The sequence below is a fragment of the Mobula hypostoma genome, chromosome 3 (genome assembly GCF_963921235.1).
Source record: "Mobula hypostoma chromosome 3, sMobHyp1.1, whole genome shotgun sequence".
NCBI lineage: Eukaryota > Metazoa > Chordata > Chondrichthyes > Myliobatiformes > Myliobatidae > Mobula > Mobula hypostoma.
Genome location: NC_086099.1, coordinates 53,185,784 through 53,213,715, shown reverse-complemented (window position 1 = coordinate 53,213,715; position 27,932 = coordinate 53,185,784). Strand labels below are relative to the sequence as shown.

The 27,932-nt window shown below is 42.9% G+C and overlaps 1 protein-coding gene across 2 annotated transcripts in view; it reads right to left on the bottom strand.

Moving 5' to 3' along the window:
* Nucleotides 1-27,932, bottom strand: part of fgl1 (fibrinogen-like 1) — a 102,787-nt gene that overhangs the window by 16,845 nt on the left and 58,010 nt on the right. The window contains exons 4-9 of one of the 2 annotated variants that reach the window (XM_063043040.1): nucleotides 24,452-24,619; nucleotides 22,704-22,860; nucleotides 21,108-21,300; nucleotides 20,898-20,976; nucleotides 10,971-11,157; nucleotides 7,804-7,963 (exon numbers count right to left, since the gene is read on the bottom strand). In XM_063043040.1, coding sequence (XP_062899110.1) covers nucleotides 7,804-7,963; nucleotides 10,971-11,157; nucleotides 20,898-20,966 — 416 coding nt within the window. In that variant the 5' untranslated portion in view covers nucleotides 20,967-20,976; nucleotides 21,108-21,300; nucleotides 22,704-22,860; nucleotides 24,452-24,619. The remainder of the gene's footprint in view (nucleotides 1-7,803; nucleotides 7,964-10,970; nucleotides 11,158-20,897; nucleotides 20,977-21,107; nucleotides 21,301-22,703; nucleotides 22,861-24,451; nucleotides 24,620-27,932) is intronic. The other variant, XM_063043041.1, reaches the window with a different exon arrangement.

Here is a 27,932-nt window from a genome sequence, read left to right as displayed (position 1 = left end):
CAATACCAGATCAAGAACAGCCTCTCCTCTTGTTGGCTTATCTATATTGCATCAGGAAACCTTCCTGAACACATCTAACAAACTCCATCCCATCTAAACCCCTTGCGCTAAGGAGATGCCAATCAATATTAAGAAAGTTAAAATTTCCTATCACAACAACCCTATTATTATTGACCATTCCAGAATCTTCCTCCTTATCTGCTCTTCGATATCCCTATTACTATTGCGGGGGGGGGGGGAGGTCTATAAAAAAAACACTTCCCTCTCCTGACGGTCACCCACTTATTGAGATATATAAAATTATGAAGGGTGTGCGGCAGGAAATTATTCCCCATGTCAAAGGCAGATTAAGTTAGTGGACTTAGGTTTAGGTTAAGTGGTAAGAGATTTCAAGAGAGAGGATCTGAGGGGAACCTCTCACTGGAGACTGAAATCCTTTGCCTGCGAGAGTGGTGAGAGCAGAGTCACTGACAACATTGAAGAAGTCTCTAAACAAGCACCTGAATTCCCAAGGCATAGAAGGTTATGGTCTAGGCCTTGAAAGATTACATGTCCTTCCTAGTTTAAGAATGCTCAGATTATGTTCAACTTGTACACACAAATGAGCTTTTGGGACACCTGCAGGATGTGTTTACTGGCTGTCGTGTAGGAATTGTTCATGGCTGTGATAGTCTCAGTTCACAGGAATGGAACCTGGGGAGAACTTGTTATTAGTGGTCAGAGTAAACATAGTGGCCTGCTTCCCTCTGATCATCAAACCTAGATGTATTCCATCAGCTACCTTGAAACCTTTACAGCAAATGAGTTGTTTGTAGAGTAAACACAGTAATGTCAGTGTTTTTACAAAACTCTAGATCCTCTACAAAAGAATTGTTTTGTTTCCTAACAATGAACAAGTGGTTATCAGAAGTGCCACATCAGGGAGGTAAAGAAATTATTAATACATTGCCATCTCCTTGTTCTGTATTTGCTTTTAATAAACACACAATCTTTGTAACAACATTGAACCCTGAATATTTTCAGAGATTGAATTAATATATTACAAGTGACTTTGCATACCTATGAACCTATTCTCAATAAATAAAGCATATCATTGTTAACTCCAGAGCCTTGCATTCACAAAACACATACTCATATTCCCACTGTTTAAACTTGCACTGAATAATTCATTGCTCACATCCTATCTAATTGTGCTGACAGAACTTTACAAGCAAGTGTATGAATCCAAAGTAGTGAAATGAATCTCTTTAACGCTGCACTTTATTATTGATGATCAGTTTGAATTTCACCAGCACTGTTCAGCATCTTCTCCTTTGATAGCCTTGTCCGAACATTGACAAAATAGGTGAGCTTCTACTGTGGGTGTAAGTGACATCATAGCCCAAGCAATCATGGTAAAACTGATCAATGGGAATTAAAGAAAAAAACTATACTGCCCTGGTGCAAAATAATATAGCTGTATTTTCTGTTTGAAGGGGAAAGAAGCCATTCAGCCCACTGAAAATACGCTGGCTCACAGATCAATTCCTATTCTCCCACTTTATCCCTTATAAACTACTCTCCCGACAATTAGCCTTGGTCTCTACCAATCACCCTCAAGGCAAGAGCAAGTGTGTGTAATTCACCAACCAACCTGAATGTCTTTGGGATAGGGGACGAAACCAGAGCACCTAGAGACAAGAAAACGTGGTGATTTGGAGGACAGGCAAACCGCACATAGGAGCACCAGAGGTTAATATTAAACTCAGGTCACTGGCACTGTGAGGCAGCATCTTATCCCCATCCAGGATATCAATACAGACATCCCACTGAACAGTGTCCTTGGCTGCATCAACCACCTCATCAATAATCTTGTCTAGAAGGTCAAAAGTGGAGATATTTGCTAATGATTATAGAATGTCCAATTCTTATAGAATTGCAATTCTTTCAATAATGACATAAATTAGACCTGGACAACATTCCAGTTTCAGCTGCCACCATCTGGGAAATGGTACCGCAGCATAAAAGCCAAGACCAACAGGCTCCGGGACAGCCTCTTCCACCAGGCCATCCGACTGACTAACTCACACTTAATTGAGTGTACTTTATATTACCATTGACTGTTTTATTTGTTATAAATTATTATAAATTACTATGATTGCACATTGCACATCAGACAGAGATGTAACGTAAATATTTTTACTCCTCATATACGTGAAGGAAGTAAGAAATAAAGTTAGTTTAATTCAATTCAATAAATGGCAGGCAATATTTGCAGCATAGAAACATTAGGCCATCTCCAACAAGAGAAAGTCTACCTACCACCATCTGACTTTCAACAACATTACTATCGCTATTAGGAGGCATTTCAGTATCAACAAATGCTGGAAGTTTATTTGGCAAGAGACTTAATGTCCTGGCCATGTAGACACTTGTAAACAAATACTGTAGTTATGTATCCTCCAAAAAGTGGCTTGTTTCCTGTCACCTAATTTACAAAGCACATGTTGGAGAAAGGAGTACAGTATATTGAGTGTAGCTCCTACATAACATATCTACTTCAGAAGCATTCATATATGCATGCTCCATCTGCATAAGACCATAAGATGTAGGAGCAGAAGTAGGCCATTCGGCTCTGCCATTCAATCATGGGTTGATCCAATGCTTCCAGTCATCCCTACTCCCCTGCCTTCTCCCCATACCCTTTGATGCCCTGGCTAATCAAGAGCCTATCTATCTCTGCCTTAAATACATCCAATGACTTGGCCTCCACAGCTGCTTGTGGCAACAAATTCCACAGATTTACCACCCTCTGACTAAAGTAATTTCTCAGCATCTCTGTTCTAAATGGACGTCCTTCAATCTTGAAGTCGTGCCCTCTTGTCCTGAACCCCCTACCACAAGAAATAACTTTGCCATATCTAATCTGTTCAGGCCTTTTACCATTCGGAATGTTTCTATGAGATCCCCCCTCATTCTCCTGAACTCCAGGGAATACAGACCAAGAGCTGCTAAACATTTCTCATACGGTAACCCTTTCATTCCTGGAATCATTCTCGTGAGTCTTCTCTGAACCCTCTCCAATGCAAGTATATCCTTTCTAAAATAAGGAGCCCAAAACTGCATACAATACTCCAAGTGTGGTCTCACAAGTACCTAATAGAGCCTCAACATCACATCCTTGCTCTTACATTCTAACTTTTTTATTTCTCTTCTAATTTCCAATGCTCTTATTTTTGGGTTTCTTGTTCACTACCCAGAAACATTCACTCCCATCACAACAACATTCAGGTTTTCTGTGTGTACCATCCTCAAATTGCACTGCAGTGAAGTGTCACCTACTTTGACACTTCGTCCCAAACTGATTACCTTTACTATCCAGATGGAAGAGGAGAGATAGCACACATTATTTATTATTATTTTATTTTATTTTTCTTTTCTCTGCTAAATTATGTATTACATTGAACTGCCATAGACATGGAGGGAGGAAAAGATGGCGGCGCAATGCAGCTCGCAGTGGCCACTCCGGTGAATGATATCTGTTATCTGTCAAGCAGGGTGCCATGCACAATCCTGATTTTATGGAGACAGACGTGAGAGCACAGAGGAACATCTGGTGAAACTTCTTTAAAATACCTGTTTCGCTGCTGCTGCTTCTGTTTGATCCAGAATCTCCGGAGGGGAGGGCCCCGAGTCCTCGGCTTTGCTTGTTGCTCGGCGGCCGGGGCGGGGTCGAAGTGCTCAGCAGAGATGGTGCTCGGTGCCGGAGGGCTGGTCGGAGGCTCGACGTTTTCAGACGGACTCAGAGTCGGCTGCGGTCGGGTGCTTCCAATGCATCGGCAAGTTTGCTGCGCTTCCGTCTGCGTGAGATGATGGGGCTATCGGGACTTGAGACTTTTTTTACCGTGCCCATGGTCTGCTCTTTACCAAATTACGGTATTGCTTTGCACTGTTGTAACTATATGTTATAATTATGTGGTTTTGTTAGTTTTAGTCTTGGTTTGTCTTGTGTTTCTTGTGATATCATTCTGGAGGAACATTGTATCATTTTTTAATGCATGCATTTCTAAATAACAATAAACGAGGACTGAGTGTCCTCATAACCTAATCTCTGCTGCTGCTATGTTAACAAATTTCACGTCACATGCCGATGATAATAAACCTGATTCTGAAATACCACCACTTGCGAGTTCTCTTACAAGTTCATACACAATCCTAATTTCAAGATACGACACTGTTACTTCTTTGCTAGTGGTCTTAAATACTGGGATTCTTAAGGCTGATTTATACTTGTGCGTATGGGCTATTCCGTAGCTTACGCCATAGCCTACGCAAGTGGGCTATGCCGTTGTGAGCATTTATACTTGTGCGTTGGTGTGTCTGTGTCGCTCTTCAATTCACCGCCAAAACGCTAGTTTGTGGTGGGGTTTCTATGCAACTGTGTTGAGTTTCTTCCTGTACTTCAAACAATGGCGATTGAAACTGAGCGCATCATTTAGGAGTTGGAACTCATGTTGAGCTAAGAACGCTCAACTCACGTTCTTCTTCTCTCTTAATTCTGAAATAGCGGAGAAGAAGCAGCAACCAGAAATGCATAGCAGGAAATGCGATGCTACCAAGCGGACCAGTCACAGTTGTTGCGGTCTGCGTCACCGTGACGCGTAGTTACATTTTGGGAGAGGTGCGCGTAAGGCTACAGCATAGGGTTCAGCTAGAGTATATCGTAGGGTACGCGGCTACACCATACCTACGGCGTACATTTGATGCAGAAGTATAAATTGGGCTTTAGTCCAACAGTTCTTTTGTCAGATGTTCAAGCAGCTGTTCAAAAAGGCAGTTCACTAACATCTTCTCAAGAGCATTTAGAGTTCAGCAATAAACACTGTGAATTGGTGCTGTTCGCAGTCCATTAAGGAAAATATCTTATAATGGGCTTTTCAAATAATCAGTTAGTATTGCTGTAGAATTTTAAATTTATGTTTATTTCTTACCACCTGAAGCACCTCCAACCCAGTTGTATTAAATGCACTGTAAAAATCAACCACAATTCAAACTTAGAGCTTGGTCAAATATAATGTGTTTCAGCTTCTTATTCCTAAAGTCACACTGATGAGAATGGGTAAATAAAGTTTCTTTAACAACAAAAAGGACACAAATAGTTTATTCCTGTCTGCCAAACCTGCTTAATATTAACAACATTGTGAAGTACAATTTTCATATATGTATTACTGATAAGTAAAATAAACCTATATTTTTACTTCCTTTTGTAAGTTTTGGGAAAGTGAAATAGGACACAAAATGCAAAATATATGCAATTGTACCTTAGTTGAAGCTGGATTATATTCCATAAATGCCACTTCACTGAAAAGTGGTTTGGTAGATATTTACGAGTTTCTTTTCTCTGTTCAGAACACTTAAAATAACCAAATATTTTATCCTCCTTAGGAGAGCTAAGATGGAGTCAGAGGGCAACTTCTTCGAAGTCATCTGTGAAACAGCTTAAATTCCTCTCTTTAATGTCTCTTTTTCCCCTTTTTAAGGTAGCTGGGGTCCTGCTGGAGTCCATGATCTACAGCCGCACTCAAACTGCAGCACTACAGGCCAGTTCCTGCTCCTGGAGCTCACCAACTGGCTGTTTTCGTTATCTCCAGGAGCAGTCTGGAAGATGTGCACTTTTGGGATGTGGCATCGAGCAGCCCCTGTGGATCCAATTCCCCACCAGTGTCACCAACTGAAGCATTGTGGGAGACCGGACCATTGAGATAATGGGTGTGGTGTTGGAGTCCTCTGCACTCGAGCAATCGCTCTCTCTCTCGACGGGGTGGGGGGAAAGTCTGCTGGTTATTGAGTCGGGTGGGCTCGAAGAAACCTCACTTCAGACTGTAATACTGAAACAGCAATCTGTTGGTCTCCCCTCTCCCTTGTTAGTGAGAGAGATAGAGAGCCTGTGGCATGTCGAATTGCTGCATTAACAATGGTTTTTGTTGGACAGCATATCATGCTCTCTTTGGGGCTTTTACTATTGCTTGCTTGGTGGGTGCTGGATGCTGATGCTTCCTTCTGGAACAAGTAGGGGGAAGGGGGATTGATGATTTGCTGCTACTTGTGTGTGGGAGGAGGGAGGGAACTTTGGGGTTCTAACGTTTTTTTCTGTCATTCAATTTTTGGAGTTTTCTTCTATTCAGATGTCAGACTTGACTGGAGCCACCAATACAGAGGCTGTGTACAAGAAGAGCCAGAGATGCCTCTACTTCTTGAGGAGACTGAGGTCCTTTGGAGTATACAGTCCTCTCCTTCACATGTTCTACCAGTCTGTTGTTGCCAGTATGCTGTGGTGTGCTGGGGCAATAGCATCAACATGGGTGATGACAACAGGCTCAATAAACTGATTAGAAAGATTGGCTCTGTTACAGGAGTCAAACTGGACACACTGGAGGTTGGGGAAGAACAATGGACCCTACAGAAAATCCTGGTAATTCTGGACAATGTTTCTCACCCTCTGCATGCCATCTCAGCTGAACAGAGGAGCATTTTTAGTAATAGACTAAGAGAACTGTGGTGCTCCAAAGAGCACAATATGAGGTAATTCTTACCCTTGGCCATTTTGAGTGAACCTATAGCTGGGGAAGTGATGATCCCCTCCTGTTAGGCTGTTCGTGGTAACTTATTTTTTATTCTTTCTTACTTCTCTTCTCAAATTTGTATACCCATGTACTTGTGATGCCACTGTAACCCTGTAATTTCCTTTGGCATCAATGAAGTATCTATCTATTTTGTGAATGTCTGTGAAGAGTAAGAATGCCAGGTCGCATACTGTATACATTCTCTGATATTAAATGGAGCCACTGAACCGACAAAATGACAATAAATTTCAAATTTGCGTATCATTGTTGAAAAAACAAATTGTTTTTCAGAGCTTACTTCAAAGATCAAAGTACATTTATTGTTCAAGTATGTACAGACAGTACAACTCTGAGGTTCGTCCTCCTACAGGCAGCCACGAAACAAAGAAACACCATGGAACCCGTTCAAGAAAACATCAAACACCCAATGCGCGAAAAAAGAACAAATTGTTCAAACGGCAAAAAGCAAGCGAACAACACATAGAATATTAAATATCAAATGTGGAGTCCAGGAATATTCAGCTTAGTTCAACACAACGCCACTAGTCCGCTGCCGGCCGCAGGGCCATTCTCCGCCAAAGTGCCCCAGATTGCATCGATTTCCCTGATCAAACCACTCAAAAACATCAAAACCAGAATCCAGAAATAGGTGCAACATGAACCTTAAAGTCCCCCAAACCTCACCGAACTATCTCAGAGACAGCAAAGCACCAGATCACTCAACTGACCCAAAAACACATTGAAGTATAAATCACAGGTTCCAATCACACACAGCTTAGTAGCAGAATCACATTTGAAAGAAGAAATAAAAGAAGTAGTTTCATGAATTGTCTGCAGGATGTTGCCATTGGTTGTGTTGTTCACTGGTGCTATCTTGAAGTTTTGACTGAAATGTTACATTTTAAGAAACGTTTTTACATGCATAAACTATGAAAGTTTTAGCGTACTTATCATGACCACAAAAGTTAATTCCTGATAACAGAAACCTCTTGAATCAGATTTTAGTGAAATAATTTGATTAGCTTAATTTAAGATGGAATGCTGAAAGCTTCGACCTTAATAAAGAAGGAAAAATAATACTTGGATGGGTTACTCAGAGTAACCTCTGTGGTACAATTGAATTGCTCCATCCATCAGATAAGTTATGCAAACACATTTGGAGTGTGTTAACTAAAGAATTTGTATAAAAGCTGCACCAAACCTGTCAAAGTTTTCTCTGCCATCAGTCCGTCTCTGAATGACAGTCCAGCCTCCTCCTTCCGTCATGTCACAGTACACGAGAAAGCTTGAAGGCGCAGACAACGGCTGAATTCTGTAAAATCCACTCTTCCTTTTTCTACTGTTGTAGGCCTCTGCACAATCTTCATCAAAAATAGAATTTGAGATTTTTTTATTAGTGCCATTCTGAAGAGGACAGTTGGTTGTACATAGATAAGTGCAATGGTAGGGAAAAGGGGAGGATATAGAAAAAAAACAGAAAAATAAAGGAGAAATGGATTTGTAGGCAAGGGAAAGGAAGAGGAGCAAGCAAAAGGGGTGTTTGAACTGGAGCTGGCTCAGAGGCCTGACTCACTGTACACAACCTATAGCCACCTGCACTTACTTGGGGTCAGATTGAGAGGGCTGAATATGCAATCCCTTCGCCCTTGGGAGCAAAGCCATTTGAGACCACAGGTCTGAACTGTTAAGCTTCTGCTGCCAGAGTATCATGCTAGTCATTGACAGGAGGCAGGCAAGTCAAAACTAGGGTACTTTTTCACAGTTTGTTAAAGGTTTCAGAAACATTTACTATCTATTAACATTTCTCTAAATTACTGAAAAATTACAAATTTAAATATAAAAATAACAATTATTAAAAATATTTGTAAACACTAAATAATCATTTAAAATTCTAATATAAAATGACACATGACAGGACTAGTTTTTCCACCATTAATGGAGCTACATCTAATGATTAGAACTGATTAACTCACCTAACTACCTCACTTGGAGGAGGGATAATGTACACACAGAACATGGAGATACAGCACAGGGGAGGGCATTCAACATTCAGACTGAGTTTGTGCCATTCTGAAAGGGATATCAAAATAGTCTGTTTCACTGCCTTTTCCCCCCCAGAGTCCATCAATCAAGCTAGGGGCATAAAGTAGTCGAAGGGTCTCGGCCCGAAACGTCGACTGTACCTCTTCCTAGAGATGCTGCCTGGCCTGCTGCGTTCACCAGCAACTTTGATGTGTGTTGCTGCTTGGATGCTCTCTCAAAATTAGGTGGAATTACAGACTGATTGTCGGTAAAGCCACACTCAAGTCTTTGTTTCATTTTAAATACATGCAGAACTAAAGAATAGGTAGAGTGTAACGGCAAAACAATACATGATGAATTGCGGGGTGCTTAAGGCAGATAGATGATGCATAAACTATAAGACGGGAAATAGATGAGTTCCAGGGAATTGTAAACTTAGTCAGCTTAATATTGATGAAAAGAAAATTAATGAAATCCCTTATTAAGGAGCGAGTATACGATTATTTAGAAAATAAAATATACTAATAAATAGTCATCACAGATTTCAGGGAGAATAGTCATCACAGATTTCAGTGAGAATAGACAATGGAAATGTGTGAAATGTTATTTATATTGATTTTAAACTTTTTGATAATTTAAAAAGCAAAGAATAACACCAGAGAACATGGAGTCAGGGAACAAAGAGCAGAATTGGATTGCTAGCTAACTTCAGGACAGAAAGCAGACTCCGGTGATAAAGGGTAGAATGTGCAGTGTTAGAACATGGGCTGTGGAAAGTCCAGCAAGAACCAGTGCTGAAATGACTGCTGTTTACATTTACATTAATGATTTACATCCTCAATTCAAAAACAGAATTTTCAAAATTACAGATGATACCAAATCAGAATTAATAATCAATATCAAGTACGATGGTAGTAAATAATAAGAGGATATAAATAAATGCTGAATGGGCAAGTAATTGACAAATTAGATTCAACATAGATAAAAGTGAGTTGCACATCTTGCTAGGAGGAACAAAGTGTCATTTATTAATTTCAAGATGCAGGTCTAGGTGGGGCAGATAAACAAAGAGACGACAGTCTGCAAATACACCATATGTTAAAAATTGCACCACTAGTTAGTAAAGCCAAACCAAGAGCAAATCAAGAATTATGGTTTATTTCTAGAATGAAAGAATGGAGAAAAGAAATAACTTATGCTAAACCTGTGTTGAAGTCTTGGTGAGACCACAGTTGGGATACGGGGAGCCAAGCTGGCTGTTGCCACATTATAAAAGAAGGGGAGGGCACTTAAGAGAAGAGTAAGGAAAGGTTGAACAGATTGGGTCACTCCGTCTTGGGAAAAGGAGGTTGAGAAGTTACTGAATCGAGGTCTTTAAAATTATGAAAGGTTTTTAAAGAGTGGCTTCAAAGGTTAAGTTTCCACTTGAGGGAAAGAGCATAGTACTCATGCATTAAAGGGGAGACTGGACAAGAACATAAAGGAAAGGGGGGGTTAAAGGTTACGTCGATAGATTTAGTTGACAAAGTTGGGAGGAAGTTTGAGTGGTATTTAAATGCTGGCATGGACCAGATGGGCTGAATGGTTTCTTTGTTTGCTGTATGCTAGCTATGCCTCTGCTGTCACTTTGCTTTGCAGTGCATCTAGGTTTATAGATACTTAAGCAATGCTATTTAATGTAGCCTGAAGAATGACTGGAGCTCTGCATCCATGAACAGGCAGCAATAGAATGGGATGTTTTAGGGCACAAAACTAAGTCCTGTTGAATGGACTGATACACCTTTCACAAGAGTTGGTATTTAATCTTATACCACCTTTGGGATTATTCTAATTACAGTTCAAGATCAATAAAGTTGGCCTGTTTGTCTCTTACTATGGTTTCTGGAGGAAACTTTGTTAGCACGATTTGGGTGGCATTGCAGGTAACATAGTGATTTGCATTAAGAAGTTACAGGTGAATCTATTCCTTCAGCTAATATGCATGTGTAAATTAGTTATCAGAAGGCTGGGTTGACATGTTACAACTGACAAAATGGATTTTGCCTAAATGAATGGCAATATCATGAATATCTGCTTCAAAATGTAATGTTCAATGGAATGCTTTCCAAGTAGATTGCTGGTTCTGTTATGCGGGTCACAATAAATTGGCAAAGTTTGATTTGAAACATTCTCTTCATTCCTTTCATGTCTGGTGGGCTTTCCACGTTTCTTATGTTTTCCTTGTTTATTTTTGAAATATGCCATCTTTATATGATACCCATTTTGCCACTTCTATATTTTGATCTCACCAACTTATAATGTAGTTTTGTGCTCACATAAAATAGCTTTTAATAAGTCAAGTGTAACCTGCAAAGTATTTTCTTCCTTCCAGTTCATTCAGCGATTCATCATTTTCTGAAGCGTCAATGCTTTGCGAGTTTTCCCTCTCTCTCAAGATGCGCTCAATCTGAAGTTGTTGCTGTTTAATCCGAAGTTCCAGAGCTTTCACCTGAGCACGCAGCCTTATTTGTTCCTGAAGGCAATCAACAGGTTCCTTCAAAATTAAAAAATGACAACATTATGAATGCATAGCTAATGCAGGGGACCCAGTTTGGGACAGTAAATATGAAAGGCAGCCTAGACTGCTTAAGTCAAAACATGAAGAAATATTCATCAATTATAGTTTTTTTTTAAGCATGAATAGCACATTCTGGAGTGTTTCCCTCAGGAAATAGAAGCATAGAAAACCTACAGCACAATATAGGCCCTTCAGCCCACAAAGCTGTGCCGAACATGTCCTTACCTGAGAAATTACCTAGGGTTACCCATAGCCCTCTATTTTTCTGAGCTCCATATATCTGTCCAGGAGTCTCTTAAAAGACCTGATCATATCCACCTCCACCACTGTCACCAGCAGCCCATTCCACGCATTCACCACTCTCTGCGTAAAAAAACTTACCCCTGATATCTCCTCTCTACCTACTCCCAAGCACTTTAAAACTGTGCCCTCTCATGCTAGCCATTTCAGCCCTGGGAAAATCCTCTGATTATCCACATGATCAATGCCTCTCATCATCTTATACACCTCTATCAGGTCACCTCTCATTCTCCATCGCTCCAAGGAAAAAAGGCCAAGTTCACTCAACCTATTCTCATAACGCATGCTCCCCAATCCAGGCAGCATCCTATAGTGAGGCGACCAGAATTGAGCACAGTACTCCAAGTGGGGTCTGATCAGGGTCCTATATAGCTGCAACATTACCTCTCGGCTCCTAAACTCAATCCCACGATTGATGAAGGCCAATGAACCATATTTTTTCTTAACCACAGAGTCAACTTGCGCAGCAACCTTGAGTGTCCCATGGACTCGGACCCCAAGATCCCTCTGATCCTCCACACTGCCAAGAGTCTTACCATTAATACTATATTCTGTCATCATATTTGACCTACCAAAATGAACCACCTCAAACTTATCTGGGTTGAACTCCATCTGCCACTTCTCAGCCCAGTTTTACATCTTATCAATGTTCCGCTGTAACCTCTGACAGCCCTCCACTCTATCCACAACATCTCCAACCTTTGTGTCATCAGCAAACTTACTAACCCATCCCTCTACTTCTTCATCCAAGTCATTTATAAAAATCACAGAGAGTAGAGGTCCTAGAACAGATCCCTGGGGCACACCACTGGTGACTGACCTCCATGTAGAATATGACCTGTCTACAACCACTCTTTGCCTTCTGTGGGCAAGCCAGATCTGGATCCACAAAGCAATTTCCCCTTGGATCCCATGCCTCCTTACTTTCTCAATAAGCCTTTCATGGGGTACCTTGTCAAATACTTTGCTGAAATCCATATACACTACATCTTCTGCTCTACCTTCATCAATGTGTTTAGTCACATCCTCAAAAAAATCAATCAGGCTCGTAAGGCATGACCTGCCTTTCACAAAGCCATTCTGACTATTCCTAATCATACTATGCCTCTCCAAATGTTCATAAATCTTGCCTCTCAAGATCTTCTCCATCAACTTACCAACCACTGAAGTAAGACTCACTGGTATATAATTTCCTGGGCTATCTCTATTGCCTTTCTTGAATAATTGAACAACATCTGCAACCCTCCAATCCTCCAGAACCTCTCCCATCCCCAATGATGATGCAAAGATCATTATCAGAGGCTCAGCAAGCTCCTCCCTCACCTCTCACAGTAGCCTGGGGCACATCTCATCCAGTTCTGGTGACTTAAGTGTTGAGAAAATGCTGAGAACACAGCAGGTTAGGCAGAAAAATAAACAGATAATGTTTCAGATTCAGCGAAGTTCATCAGACCCCGAAAGGAGAGGAAAGTCAGCTAGTTTTGAATAGCAGAGACCGTGGGACAGGGTGGATCACTTTTTCTTATTCTAATCAGATAGTCTGCCCTGCTGGGCATGTCCCCTTTTCTCACTAGTAACAACACATTACTCAGACAAAGATCCATATTATGCTTGTAGCTGCTCCATTTGGACTCGCCCCTGTGAGAATGCTGTTCTTGGACTACAGTTCATCATTCAACACCATAATTCCCTCCAGACTTGACAAGAAGCTCAGAGACTTCAGCCTTCACCCTGCCTTGTGCAGCTGGATCCTGGACTTCCTGTCAGATTGCCAGCAGGCGGTAAGAGTAGGATCCCTCACCTCCAACCCTCTGACCGTCAATACAGGAGCGCCTCAGGGCTGTGTATTAAGCACCCTCCTTTACTCTCTGTGTACCCATGACTGTGTCGCCACCCTCAGCTCCAATCTGCTAATTAAATTTGCAGATGATATTACATGATTGGCCCTATCTCAAATAATAATGATGCAGCCTACAGAGAAGTCATCACCCTGACACAGTGGTGTCAAGAAAACAACCTCCCCCACAATGTCGCAAAAACAAAGGAGCTGGTTGTGGACTACAAGAGGAATGGAGACAGGCTAACCCCTATAGACACCAATGGATCTGGGGTTGAGAGGGTGAACAGCTTCAAGTTCCTCGGTATACACATCACTGAGGATCTCATGTGGTCTGTACGTACCAGCTGTGTAGTGAAAAAAGCCATCAGCTCCTCTTTCACCTCAGACGGTTGAAGAAGTTTGGCATGAGTCCTCAAATCCTCAGGACTTTCTACAGGGACACAACTGAGAGCATCCTGACTGGCTGCATTACTGCCTGGTATGGGAACTGTACCTTCTTTAATCATAGGATTCTGCAGAGAGTGGTGCGGACAGCCCAGCACATCTGTAGTTGTGAACTTCCCATGATTCAGGATATTTACAGCGACAGGTGTGTAAAAAGGGCCAGAAGGATCATTGGGGACCCGAGTCACCCCAACCACAAACTGTTCCAGCTGCTACCATCCGGGAAACAGTACCACAGCATTAAAGTCAGGACCAACAGGCTCCAGGACAGCTTCTTCCAGCAGACCATCAGACTGATTAATTCACACTGATACAATTGTATTTCTAAGCTATATTGACTGTTCTGTTGTATCTCTTACTGTACATACTATTTATTACAAATTACTATAATTTGCACAGATGGAGATATAACAAAGATTTTTACTCCTCACGTATTGGAAGGATGTAAGAAATAAAGTCAATTCAATTCAATTCGATCAGAGGTATTCCCTAGTTCAATTCATGCCTCCCTTGCTTACTTAGTTGCTAAAAATGAACATGATATTCTCTCTTCCCCAGTTTTAACAAAGGATCCTGGTAAAAAATCGTCAGTCATTTCCACTTTCAGAGATGTCACCTGACTGCTGAATGTTTCCAACAATTTTAGTTTTTCTTTCAGATTTCCAGTCATTGCTCTTCTAAGCATTTATGAAAATGTTGTCATTGATGTTGAACCAGATCCCTTACACATATTTTCTCATGTTGACAATCAACTAGAGTATTTAAAATCAAACATATGAATTTGCAATTATTATTAAATATTCTTGCAATTATTATTGCAAATGTATAATTTCTTGACAAACTGCCATGAAAAATTGGAAAATACAGGATTTCTGTTCCAGATGCCTAGATCGAGGCACTCATTTCTATATGGTAAATATGCAAGGCACTCAATTCCTAATATATCAAAGTAATTTGTTGAAGCACAAATGAAGTATTGTACCTGCAAAGGAATCAATATTATTGATAGTCTTGTCATTGTTTCATTATAATGAAAAATGTCAATAAGTTGATACACTTCAAGGTCAATTTTTTAAATTAATTTTTATGCTCACCTGTCAATTGGATTGATTATTTCAAGCTCTGGTAACCTTCATTTGTTAATGCAAACAGCTTTGTACTTTTAACATTAGTCTCTATCGACTTCTGGGAAACTATATGGTGCTAAATCACAAAATAGTCAGAAGAGTAAAATAAACAGCATTTGTATTTTTTCGGAATGTGTACTGCAAAATATGATTACCTAACATGCCAAGAAAAATCCCATAAATTGCAATGAATTAATCTCATTGTCCTCAGTTTGGAATTAACTAATGCATATTCAATACAGCAATGATCATCTAACAGAATTCTGACTCTTGAATTAATTAAAATATTAGTTTCTCGAGAGTTAATGCAAAATTTAAACAAATAACTTGATTATTATATTCTAGTTTGTCTTGTGGCATTTAATATTCCTTGAATTTGTTTATTTCTTATGGGCTCCATTGTAACTGCTGTTGCTTTGTTTAGGGAGGCATTTTAATCCAGATGAACAGAATTTCCCCCGTGTTACTTTTTAAACCTCAGAGGAAGATTTATCAGGGAAGAGAGAACATAGAACATAGAACAGTACAGCATAGCTCACCCAACCTCTCCTTATAAAACACGCTGTCTATTCAGGCAGCATCTGGCAAGTACCCTTTGTGCCCTCTCTAAAGCTTCCACATTGTTTCTATCATGAGGCAACCAGAACTGAACACAATATTCTAAGTGTAGTCTAACCAGGGTTTTACGAAGCTGCCACATTATCTTGCAGCTCTTGAACTCAACCCCCCCCCAACTAATGAATGACAACACACCATATGGCTTCTTAACCACCCTATCAACTTGCGTGATAACTTGCAGAGATCTATGGATGTGGACACCAAGCTCACTCCGTTCCTCCACACTGCTAATCCTGCTATTAACCCATAACTCTGCCTTCAAGTTTGACCTTCCAAAGTGCATCACTTAACACTTTTCTGGATTGAACTCCACTTCGCAGCCCATCTCTGTTTTCTATCAAAGTCCATTGTTACCTGCAAGAACTTTCTATACTAAACACAACTCCACCAGCCTTTGTGTCATTTGCAGACTTACTAACCCAAACTTCCACTTTCTCATTCAAGTCACTTATAAAAAATACAAAGAACTGGTGTCGATGAACAGATGTCTGTGGAATGCCATTGATCATCAACCTCCAGGCAGAATATGCTTCATCTACTACCACCCTTTGTCTTCTGTGCCCAAGCCAATTATGAATCCAACACTCACAACACGCTGGAGGAACTCAGCAGGTCGGGCAGCATCTGTGGAAAAGATTGGTTGACGTTTTGGGCCGGAATCCTTCCTCAGGACGGACGACGGGTTCCAGCCCGAAACATTGACCGATCTTTTCCACGGATGCTGCCCGACCTGCTGAGTTCCTCCAGCGTGTTGTGAGTGTTGCTTTGACCCCAGCATCTGCAGATTATTTTGTGTTTACAATTATGATTCCACGCAGCCAAATTTCCCTGGATCCCATACCTACTGATGTTCCGTATAAAACTATTATGGGGAACCTGGTTAAACATTCTATTAAAATCCATATACACCACACTCACTGCTCCACCTTCATCGATTTGTTTTGTGACTTCTTCTGATCAGGCTCATGAGGGGCGATGTACCCATTACAAAACCATGCTAACTATCCCTAATCAGACCATGTTTCTCCAAATGCTTTTAAATCCTGTCTCTAAGAATCCTCCCCAATAGTTTACCCACTGGGAATTATAGACTCACTGGTCTATAATTCCCAGGATTATGCTTCTTGAACAAAGGAATAACATTTGCCACCCTCCAATTTTCTGATACTACTCTTGCAGCCAATGAGGATGCAAAGATTATCGCCAGAGATACAACAATCCCTCCACTTGCTTCTCATAGTAACCTGGGGTATATTCTTTCCAGCCCCGGAGACTTATCTACCCTAATGTTTTTCAAAAGTTCCAGTGCATCCGCTCTTTAATGTCAACATGTTCCAGCATATCAGTCTGTTTTACACAATCCTCATATTCGTCAAGGTCCCTCTTACTGGTGAAAATTCAAGCAAAGTATTCAGTAAGAACCTCCTCTACCTTCTCTGACTCTTGGCACATATTTCCTATTTTATTCCTTATTGGTCCTACCCTCACTCTAGTCATCCTCCTATTCTTCATGTACATGTAGAACACCTTGGGAGTTTCCTTATTCTGACTTGCCAAAGTCTTCTCATGTCCCCTTTTAGCTCTTCTATGAAGGCATCCTTAAGCGCCTTCCTGGCTTCCTTGTAATGCTGTAAAGACCTGTCTGATCCTTTCTTCTTAAACCTTAAGTAAGCTTCTTTTTTCCTCTTCACTAGATATTCCTCATCTCTTGTCAATTATGGTTTTTTCCACCCTATCATCCTTTCCCTGCCTCAGTGGGACAAACCTTTCCAAACCCTCAAGCAAGTGCTCCCGAAACAACCTTTATATTTCCATTGTTTATTTCCCTGAACACCTCTTTTTCCAATTTATTAGCCCAAGTTCCTGCCTAATAGCAGCATAATTCTCCCTCCCCCGGTTCCAATACCATCTTATCCTATCCCTGCCCAAGGCTATGGTAAAGGTCAGGGAGATGTGGTCACGTCTCTGAAATTCTTACCCACCAAGAGATCTGTCACCTGACCAGGTTCATTGCCTGGTATTGGATCCAGTATGTCCTCGGCTTGTCTACATACTGTATCAGGAATCCATCTTAGAGACAGATAACAAATTCTCCCCCATCTAAACCCCTTGCCCCAAGGAGGTGCCAATCAATATTAGAATTGTAGTCACTCATGATAACAACACTAATTTTTGCATCCTTCCAAAATCTGCCTCCTGACCTGTTCTTCAGTGTCTCAGTTGCTATTGGGCCCTATAGAATACCCCCATTAGAGTAATTGCTCCCTTGCTATTTCTGACTTCCACCTACACTGAATCAATCAGACAATATCTCCCTAATATCTTCTGTTTCTGCAGCTATGATACTATCCCTGATTAGCAATGCTGCTCTTTCAATCTCTTTGACCCCTCTTCCCACTCCTTTTGAAAATCCAGCAGCTATTCCTGCTCTTGTGACAGCCAAGTCTTTGTAATAGCCACAAGGTCAAAGTTCCATTTACTGATCCATGCTCTTGGCTCATCACCCTTGTTCTTGATTTTTTTTTGCATTAAAATAGGCAGATTTCAACCCATCCAACCGATTGCAATTATGCCCTATCCACTGCCTGTGTTTTCCTCACAGTCTCTACACATGTTGCGTCTACCTGTATACTAACTGCTGCATTCTTTGAGCAATCTTTCTGCTTCCCATCCACCAGCCAAACTCACTCAAACCCTCCCCAATGGCTACAGCAAACCTGCACACAAGGATATCGGTTCCCCTTGAGTTTAGGTGTAACCCATCCTTTTTTACAGGTCATACCTTTCCCAGAAGGTATCACAATTATCCACAAATCTGAAACCCTGCCCCCTGCAGCAACTCTTCAGTCACACATTCAACTAACAAATCAGTTTATTCTTACCCTCAAAGGTGCATGGTGCAGGCAGCAATCCAGAGATTACTACCCTTGAGTCCTGCTTTTCTGCTTGCTGCATAGCTCCTATATTCTCTCTTCAGGACCTCTTTTCCTGCCTATGTCATTGGTATCAATATGTACCATGGCTCTCACCCTCTCTCTTAAGAATGTTGTGGACCCAATCTCAGATATTCCTGACCCTGATAGCTGGGAGGCAACATACCATCTGGGTGTCCCTTTTATGTCCATAGAATCTCCCGTCTGTTCCCCTAACCATCGAACTATCATCACCACTCTCCTCTTCTTCTCCCTCCCTCAATTTCCTTACAGCCACACAAGACAGTGCTGGGGACCTGGTCTCTGCAGCTTTCCCCTGGAAGGTTGTCTCCCTGAACGGTATCCAAAGTGCCTGCCTATTCCCTTTACTTCTCCTGACAGTGATCCATCTACCTGCCTCCTGCAACTTCAGTGTGACGGCCTCCCTGTAGCTCCTATCTATCATCTTTTTATTCTCCCAAATGATCCGAAGGCCATCCAGCTCCAATCAATTTCCCTAACACCCAGCTGCATTCAAATGCACTTCTCACAGGTATAGTAATATGGGAGACAGAGGTCTTCCAGATCTCATATCTTGCATGAGAAGCACACCACAGACCCGGGATCCATTCTTGCTACTTTAGCTAGCCACTAAGAAAGAAAGAGATTTTTGACAAGAACTTTGTCCTAGCCACTGTCTCTTATCACTGAAGCCTCTTGAGCCAAAGTGCAAGTTTCCCACTCTAACTCTATCCCACTCCAACAATGGGCACCCACTTACACCTAACTTCTTTTTTATTGGCCCTTACCAAATCCTTAATAACCCAAACAATCTCAAGCTCCCAGTTCTGACAGGCCCCACTCGCTTTAAATCTGCCGCATACTCTCCACAAGTAATTGTCCCACAAGTAACTGTTCCAAGATTTTGTAATAAGTGAGAAATCTGATCTAATTTATAGTCAATATTACATAACTGCTATTATTCGGGTAGATGGAGCTTGTCAGTCTGGGAAGGCAGTCTGTCTAAGGGAGGGAAAACTCTGATTTCAAACCTCCGCTGCCTTGCGGCCATACCCACTCATGGGAAAGGCTTCGGGAGTAAACCCCGAGGACAAATCCGGAGCTGGAGTCCCTAAGGCAGTCCGACGTTGTCTTCAACCTCGTTCCGGCAACTCCTGCGATGACACTGGTGCCAAGCTGTATCGGCCCTTGCCCTTCCCGTGGACAACATCGGTGTTGTGGAGAAGGGAGACTTGCAGCATTGACAACTGCTGGTCTTCCATACAACCTTGCCCAGGAAACTTCCAGGTGCAGATCCATGGTCTCGTGAGACTAACGGATGCCACTTATTTTTGTTAGCCACAGCACTATGTTGAAGACAACATTTACTGCCCATCTCCAATGGCAGAGTGCAGTCAAGTCAACCACATTGACTTGGGCTACCAACTGTTCCACGCAGAATTTCAAAGAGCTGCAGTGCCACCTACTAGGGCTTCCAGCCAGACCCCCCCCCCCCCAACACACTGAAATATCAATCAGGCTGGAGGTCAGATGCAGGCACAGCAAAGACATTTATAATCAGCTGAATAAGCTTTCTGACCGCACAGGCTATGGGAAGGCCACCAGGGCAGTGCCAATGCGAGGACCTAGCCTCAGCCACCAGCGGCCAGGATGCCACTTGCACACGACTATGCCTCGCAGGAAGGGTTGCAGCAACCCAGGCCAGAGCTGGGAGCACTGCAGCCACACACCTGTAGACTTTCTTCAAGAAGCAAGCTCAAGGGATCCAGCATGTCTGTGTCACTGGTGTGTCCAGAGCCACAAGCAAGACTGAGCCGTAAACATGTTTTCTAGGAAGATGCTGACAAACCAGATGAAGTTTTAAAACAACCCAGCCATTTCATGGACACCACGACGGCTAAGTATTCACTTATCTAGATTTCAATTTCCCAGCTGCCCTATTAAGATTTGAATCCATGTTTCCCTCTTACTCCTCCGCACTTCACCATCACAGTGCCTGCAGCAAATTGGTCTTTTTGCCCAACATTTTAAGACAATAATAATGCAGATCCGATTGGTCTCCGCACTTCTGACAAAGTCGCTTCTCAGGAACCTGGACTATCAGAGTGAATCTTTCCTTGCAGATGGAGTGGAGGATTTAGACAGTGCAGAAAGAGCAGTGGAAGGCAGAGTTTGGAAGTGGAATGTGAGTGCCTGATTTCAACAGCACAATAGAAAACATCTGGCACAGCACAGATTTCTCTACACACCCAGTCCCTTGTTGTAAAAGCGACATCCCACCATCACTTTATACTCAGTTTTCCAATCGTTTTGACAAATTTTTTAAAACATTTACTCGCTGTCTCTTCTGGTTTTCAAATTACAACTTTCGTGTTTGGGGCTTTTTCGACGAAAGTTAGTAAATCGCAGTGATCGCGCCGCTTTTTTTTTAAATATCGCAGTGAACTGACTCACCGAGCGGCTGCAGCTCAGCATCGAGATGCATACGAGCAGCGAACGCAGTGAAACCAAAGGGCGCCGCATTTTTCAATTCCTGCTTGTGGACACAAAATGAGAGAAAAATAATAAAATATCCTTTCTTGCCAGCTAGAGAAGACCAAGATTCTCGATCTATAACATGAAAATAACCCCAAACGATACGAGCAGCTAAAGAGAAGAACTTACCTTTTTACTTCCTTTTTGAGAACTGAAGTAGCAAACTGTGACTCCAAGTGGCTAACAAGTATCTTGCGAATCAGAAGATTTCAGTTGTTTTCAGAGTTGGAGATTTTTATCTCGGGTGAGTCGGTGATCAGGAATGTTTCCAATGAGATGGTTTCCAAGAGGAAAAAACACACCAGTCAGCAGAGTAGGGAAACTGCAGTGGCCCCAAGAAAAGACAAAAGACGGAAAATAATAACTTCGCTTGTTACGCGGGAAGGCAGCCACAGTTGGTTTAACACTTTGTACATACTGGGCTCATTTAAAAGCGAGTTATTGATTGATTGTATGAAAACAATAGCGTCGGTAGATGCTGGAAGCTGGAACAAAAATAAATCAAACACTGGAAGAACTCAGGAGGTCAAGCAGCATCTATGGAGGCAAAAGGTGTAAATTAACGTCTCGGGTCAAAACTGCATCGGGACTGAGAAGAAGAAATATGACTAGTACCGGGGAGAGGCGGGACAAAGCGTGGTGGATATAGGTGCAACCGGATTGGGGAGGGGGTGAGTGGGTGGGGGTGGACTGATTGAACGGGGGGGGGGGCAAAGAGGGGAGACGGGATAGGTGTGAGCACCTTATCCAGGAATGAAAAGCACAAGATCTACAGAGAGAACAGCTTGGGAGAGTGAGATTCTCTGAAGTTTTGTGGTAAAGAAGAGGAAAACTTCTTCAAAGTGGACATGCCTTGAAGACAATTTTCAGTAGGAGGACAAGAGAGACTGTAGGCGTTGGAACCCACACACCGGGTGTTATCCTCTCTGTCCACCTAGATTTGTTCACTTTCCTCATCCTCTTTCCCTCCCCATCACCCATCTGACCACCATTTTACACCTCGGAAAATGGACTGACCTATCCCCTAGCAGCCTCTGCCCCTCCTCTCCCCTTTGCTACTGTATACACTAGAAAGACTTGCTGTTCCCGATGCAGGCCCGAGACCCAAAATGTCAGCTTACACCCTTTGCCACCACAGATGAAGCTTGATCTGCTGAGTTCTTCCAACATTATGATTTTTGTTCAGGATTGATAGTGTCCATTGTTCAGAGTTCTAAATGGGTTTACTTTAGGACATTGGAAGTAAAGCTACAGCCCGATCAATAAATTACAAATAAAATGGAAAAAGTAAAATTGAGGTGAGTGGTGACAAGTAAATATAAAAAGAATTTGGGACAAAGTAATTTTTTTTGTCTCAGTAAGGAATAGGGTTTCATTTCAATTTTCTGCTAATAAATCAGGCCAGGCAATTCTGCTCTGCCGAAGTAGATATGATATTAAGCAGATATGCCCATAATTTAGGATATGATCAGAGCACTTGCAGGATGTTGAACAGCAGGTCTCAGGCTCCCATGCTTGGAACTACTTCTAAGTACTGTACATGTGAAATTTTAGGCTGTGTCTTACACCTTCATCTGAAGCAGGTTCAGACATCATTTTGCAAAAGGGCTTTTAATGTATGAATGGCAAATCAAGTGCTTCTCTGCCTGTGAATGCAGTAACACAGATCAAATAATGAACCATAATAACACAGGCTACCATCCACACAATTCATTGAAGGCTTACCTACAGCAAACTCAGTTTATAATTGCTGGTTTCTGCTATACACAGAAAGATCATAAATGCTAGTGTGGAGATTGTGGTTTGTAGGCATTTCAATTTTTTTTGCTCTGTGTCCAAGGTGACCCACGTTCACGTTCCCACTGAAAAGTCTTTTCTGTAACTGAGAGAGGGTAAAATTCTAAAAGTTATCATAACTACATTGAGGTAAATTGAGCAAACATATTTATAGGGCAATATGGTTTCAACTGAGTTGTGAAGAAGAAAGGTAAAAAAAACAATATTTTACTTAATACGTTGAGATGAAAATGTGATGTAGCCTCTGAGGAGCGTAAACATTTATGTGGATCTATTGGCCCCAATATCCGATTTTATGCTGCAACATTTTTCAAAATTCCAATGAAATTAAAACTTCACTTTTAAATTTGCATGTAAATATTTAACTCTGTTACAAGTGCGGCGCGTGGGTGGACCCAAAAGCAGATCATAAGCACATTTTGTGGTTTAACAAGAATAGAGTTTATTAATTGTTACTAGCAGGGAAGCAAGGATTGTTCAGAGGGAGATCAAGGAGTGGGCAAAACAGAAGCGGGAATAAGCGTGGCTAGACTTGGACTTGGACTTGGAACTTGGAACATGGAAATTGGGACTCCGACTTGGACTTGGAACTTGGAACATGGAACTCGGAACTTGGAACTCGGGACCCGGACTTGGAACTTGGAACATGGAACTCGGGACTCGGACTTGGACTTGGAACTCGGAACATGGAAATCGGGACCTGGACTTGGACATGGAACTCGGGACCCGGACTTGGAACTCGGGACCCGGCCTTGGAACTCGGGACCCGGCCTTGGACTTGGAACTCAGAACATGGGACCTGGACTTGGAACTCAGAACATGGAACTCGGGACCCGGACTTGGAAGTCGGGACCCAGACCTGGAACTCGGAAGTTGGAACTGGGGACCCGGACTTGGAACTCAGAACTTGGAACATTGGGACCTTGACTTGGAACTTGAAATATCAGAGCCTGGACTTTTCTTAGACAAAGGACACAAAACACTGAGCCGGGGCTCCTCCTTGGGTAAAGGACATGAAACCAGGACTCTTCTTTTAGACACAGGATGCAGAACACTGAGCCGAGGCTCCTCCATGGATACAGGACATAGAGCTGGGACTCTTCTTAGACACAGGACATGGAACACTGAGCCAGGACTCCTCCTTGGCCACAGGACATACAGCCGGGACTCTTCTTTTTAGACACAGAATGCAGAACACTGAGAAACAGGATTACTCCACTCAGAGTAGTGGCAAACGGCCAGACCTACTCAGTGGAGACAAGAACATGAAGAGACAGTTCCCCACTCAGGGTAGTAGCAAACGGCCGGACCTACCCCGCAGAGACAAAGGCACGAGGAGACAGTTCTTAACTCAGAGTAGCGGCAAAATGGCCGGACCTACCCCACGGAGACGAGGACATGAGGAGACAGTTCCTAACTCAGAGTAGCGGCAAAACAGCTGGACCTACTCAGCGGAGATGAGGACACGAAGAGGACACAACAATAGACAGTTCATACCTTGACACGAAACAGCCCCAAGCAGGGCAAGCCCTTGACACGGCCCAGGAACTACAGACAGCAGCTCTAGTCTCATTTGGGCGAGTTAACCTGATGGACCCGCTCTGGCAAGGTAGCTTAGCGGCTCGATCAGGCGCGGTAACTTAACAGGCTGGCTCTGTCAAGTTGAGGCAACTTACTGGCACTCGCTTCGGGGAGAAGACTTGAGTAGCTCCGGTGATGTAACTTGGCTCTTTCCGGCAGGATGATTTGCTTGCACTTGCTTTGGTGACGTCCAATGACGATCTAGCCCTGAGCAGCTGTAAGCCCGACACTAAATACTGCTCGTTCAGCTGAGACTCAAGTGCCTTTAATTACAGAGCCCAAGAAACACAGGGAAACAATGAATTAAGGAAAACAAGGAGTCAACGGTCCTGATCGTGACACAAAGTAAATTTAAAGGGACCTAGGGAATAACCGATAGGGCCGTGACAAACTCATAACTTTAACCCATAACTCAGATTGACAAGTTTACTGTACACCTTCAGGATAGATCTATAGAGCCTCTCAAGAGCAGAGGTGGAGGAGTATGCCTCATGATCAACTCTTCTTGGTGCACAAATATATTAGTGCTGTCCCAATTCTGCTCACCAGACCTGGAATATCTCGCAGTAAAGTGTTGCCCTTTTTACCAACCATGGGAGTTCTCTGGTGTCATTTTGGTAGCAGAATAAATTCCGCCTCAGGCCATTGTCAAGCAGGCTTTAGATGATCTGAGTAATGGGATCAACATGCACGAAACAGTGGACCCAAACGCCTTCACCATCGTTCTGGGAGATATTAACAAGGCCAGTCTGAAAAAATCACTAAGCAATTACCATCAACAGATCACTTTCAATACCAGAGGAAACAACACACTGGACCATTGCTACACCACCATCAAAAATGCCTACCATGCTATTCCATGCCCTCACTTTGGGAAGTCTGATCACCGGGCTGTACTTCTACTCCCTGAGTATAGGCAGAGACTGAAGACTGCAGCACCAGTAGTGAGGACCAAGAAGGTTTGGACAAGAGAAGCACAGAAGCGCCTACAGGACTGCTTTGAATTGGTGGACTGGACTGTATTCAGGGATTCATCTTAGAATCTGGATGAGTATTGTTACATATCCTGTGAGCTTGACGTAATTATCTTGTCAGCATTATGTCATTATCTCGTGATGGGCATGATGGAATTGTCTCTTGGTGGCGGGGTGATGTGATGTCACGTGATGGCATATTGTAAACAGTATTTAAACAAATTCTGCCACTGTGTCGCAGTTCCCATTTTTATTTTTGGTGCAATGTTGTTGTTGTCGGTCGAATGTCTGGAGATGCCACTGGTTTTGTTTGTTACTCGTTTATTTTTCCCTTACTGGATGACCTTCGACTCATAAGGGAGAATGCGGCAGTCATAGATGAGAGCTACAGGGAGGTAGTCACACCTAGGCTGTCGGAAGCAGGTTGTTGGGTGACAGTCAGAGGGGGGAAAGCGAAGGTGAGCAGACAGGTAGTCCAGAGCACCCCTGTAGCCATTCCCCTGAATAATAAGTTTACCGTCCTGGATACTGTCGGCGGGGACGACCGACCAGGTGTGAGCCACGGTGGCAGGGCCTCCGGCACTGAGTCTGACCCTGTGGTGCAGAAGGGTGGGACGGAGAAGAGGAGAGCTGTCATCATTGGGAACTCTATAGTCAGGGGAGCAGACAGGAGATTTTGTGGACGTGAGAAGGACATCCGCATGGTTTGTTGCCTCTCGGGTGCCAGGGTCCGGGATGTCTCTGACTGGGTGCACGACATCCTGGTACGAGAGGGAAACCAGCCAGAAGTCGTGATACATGATGGGACCAACAACATAGGCAGGAAGAGGGATGAGGTCCTGAAGTGTAAGTTTCGGGAATTAGGCAGAAGGCTGAAGAACAGGACCTCAAGGGTGACGTTCTCAGGATTGCTGCCAGTGCTACGTGACAGTGATGGTAAGAATTGGAGGAGATGGCAGTTGAATGCGTGGCTGAGGAGTTGGTGCAGGGAGCAGGGTTTTAGATTTTTAGATCATTGGGATCTCTTCCGGGGAAGGTGGGACCTGTACAGATTGGATGGGTTGCACCTGAACTCGAGGGGGAGCAATATCCTTGCAGGTAGGTTTGCTTGCATGGTTCGGGAGGGTTTATACTAATTTGCGAGGGGGATGGGACCCAGAGCGATACAGCAGTGAAAGAAGTGCATGGAGTAAACTTCCCTAATATTGATTGGCACCTGATTAGTTCCAAGGGATAAGATGGGGCAGAGTTTGTTAAGTGTGTCCAGGATGGATTCCTGTCACAGTATGTGGACAGGCCGACCAGGGGGAATGCCATACTAGATCTAGTACTAGTTAATGAACCGGGTCAGGTCACAGATCTCTCAGTGGGTGAGCATCTGGGGGACAGTGACCACCGCTCCCTGGCCTTTATAATTATCATGGAAAAGGATAGAATCAAAGAGGACAGGAAAATTTTTAATTGGGGAAAGGCAAATTATGAGGCTATAAGGCTAGAACTTGCGGGTGTGAATTGGGATGATGTTTTTGCAAGGAAATGTACTATGGACATATGGTCGATGTTTGGAGATCTCTTGCGGGATGCAGGGGATACATTTGTCCCGGTGAGGAAGATAAGGAATGGTAGGGTTAAGGAACCATGGGTGACAAGTGAGGTGGAAAATCTAGTCAGGTGGAAGAAGGCAGCATACATGAGGTTTAGGAAGCAAGGATCAGTTGGGTCTATTGAGGAATATAGGGTAGGAAGAAAGGAGCTTAAGAAGGGGCGGAGAAAAGCAAGAAGGCGGCATGAGAAGCCCTTGTGAGTAGGGTAAAGGAAAACCCCAAGGCATTCTTCAATTATGTGAAGAAAAAAACAATGACAGGAGTGAAGGTAGGACTGATTAGAGATAAAGGTGGGAAGATGTGCCTGGAGGCTGTGGAAGTGAGCGATGTCCTCAATGAATACTTCTCTTCGGTATTCACCAATGAGAGGGAACTTGATGATGGTGAGGACAATATGACTGAGGTTGATGTTCTGGAGCATGTTGATATTAAAGGAGAGGAGGTGTTGGAGTTGTTAAAATACATTAGGGCAGATAAGTCCCCGGGGCCTGATGGAATATTCCCCAGGCTGCTCCACGAGGCGAGAGAAGAGATTGCTGAGCCTCTGGCTAGGATATTTATGTCCTCGTTGTCCACGGGAATGGTACCGGAGGATTGGAGGGAGGCGAATGTTGTTCCCTTGTTCAAAAAAGGTAGTAGGGATAGTCCGGGTAATTATAGACCAGTGAGCCTTACGTCTGTGGTGAGAAAGCTATTGGAGATAGGAGAAAGCTGTTCAAGAGCTGTTAGAGATAGGATCTATAGGCATTTAGAGAATCATGGTCTGATCAGGGACAGTCAGCATGACTTTGTGAAGGGCAGATCGTGTCTAACAAGCCTGATAGAGTTCTTTGAGGAGGTGACCAGGCATATAGATGAGGGTAGTGCAGTGGATGTGATCTGTATGGATTTTAGTAAGGCATTTGACAAGGTTCCACACGGTAGGCTTATTCAGAAAGTTACAAGGCATGGGATCCAGGGAAGTTTGGCCAGGTGGATTCAGAATTGGCTTGCCTGCA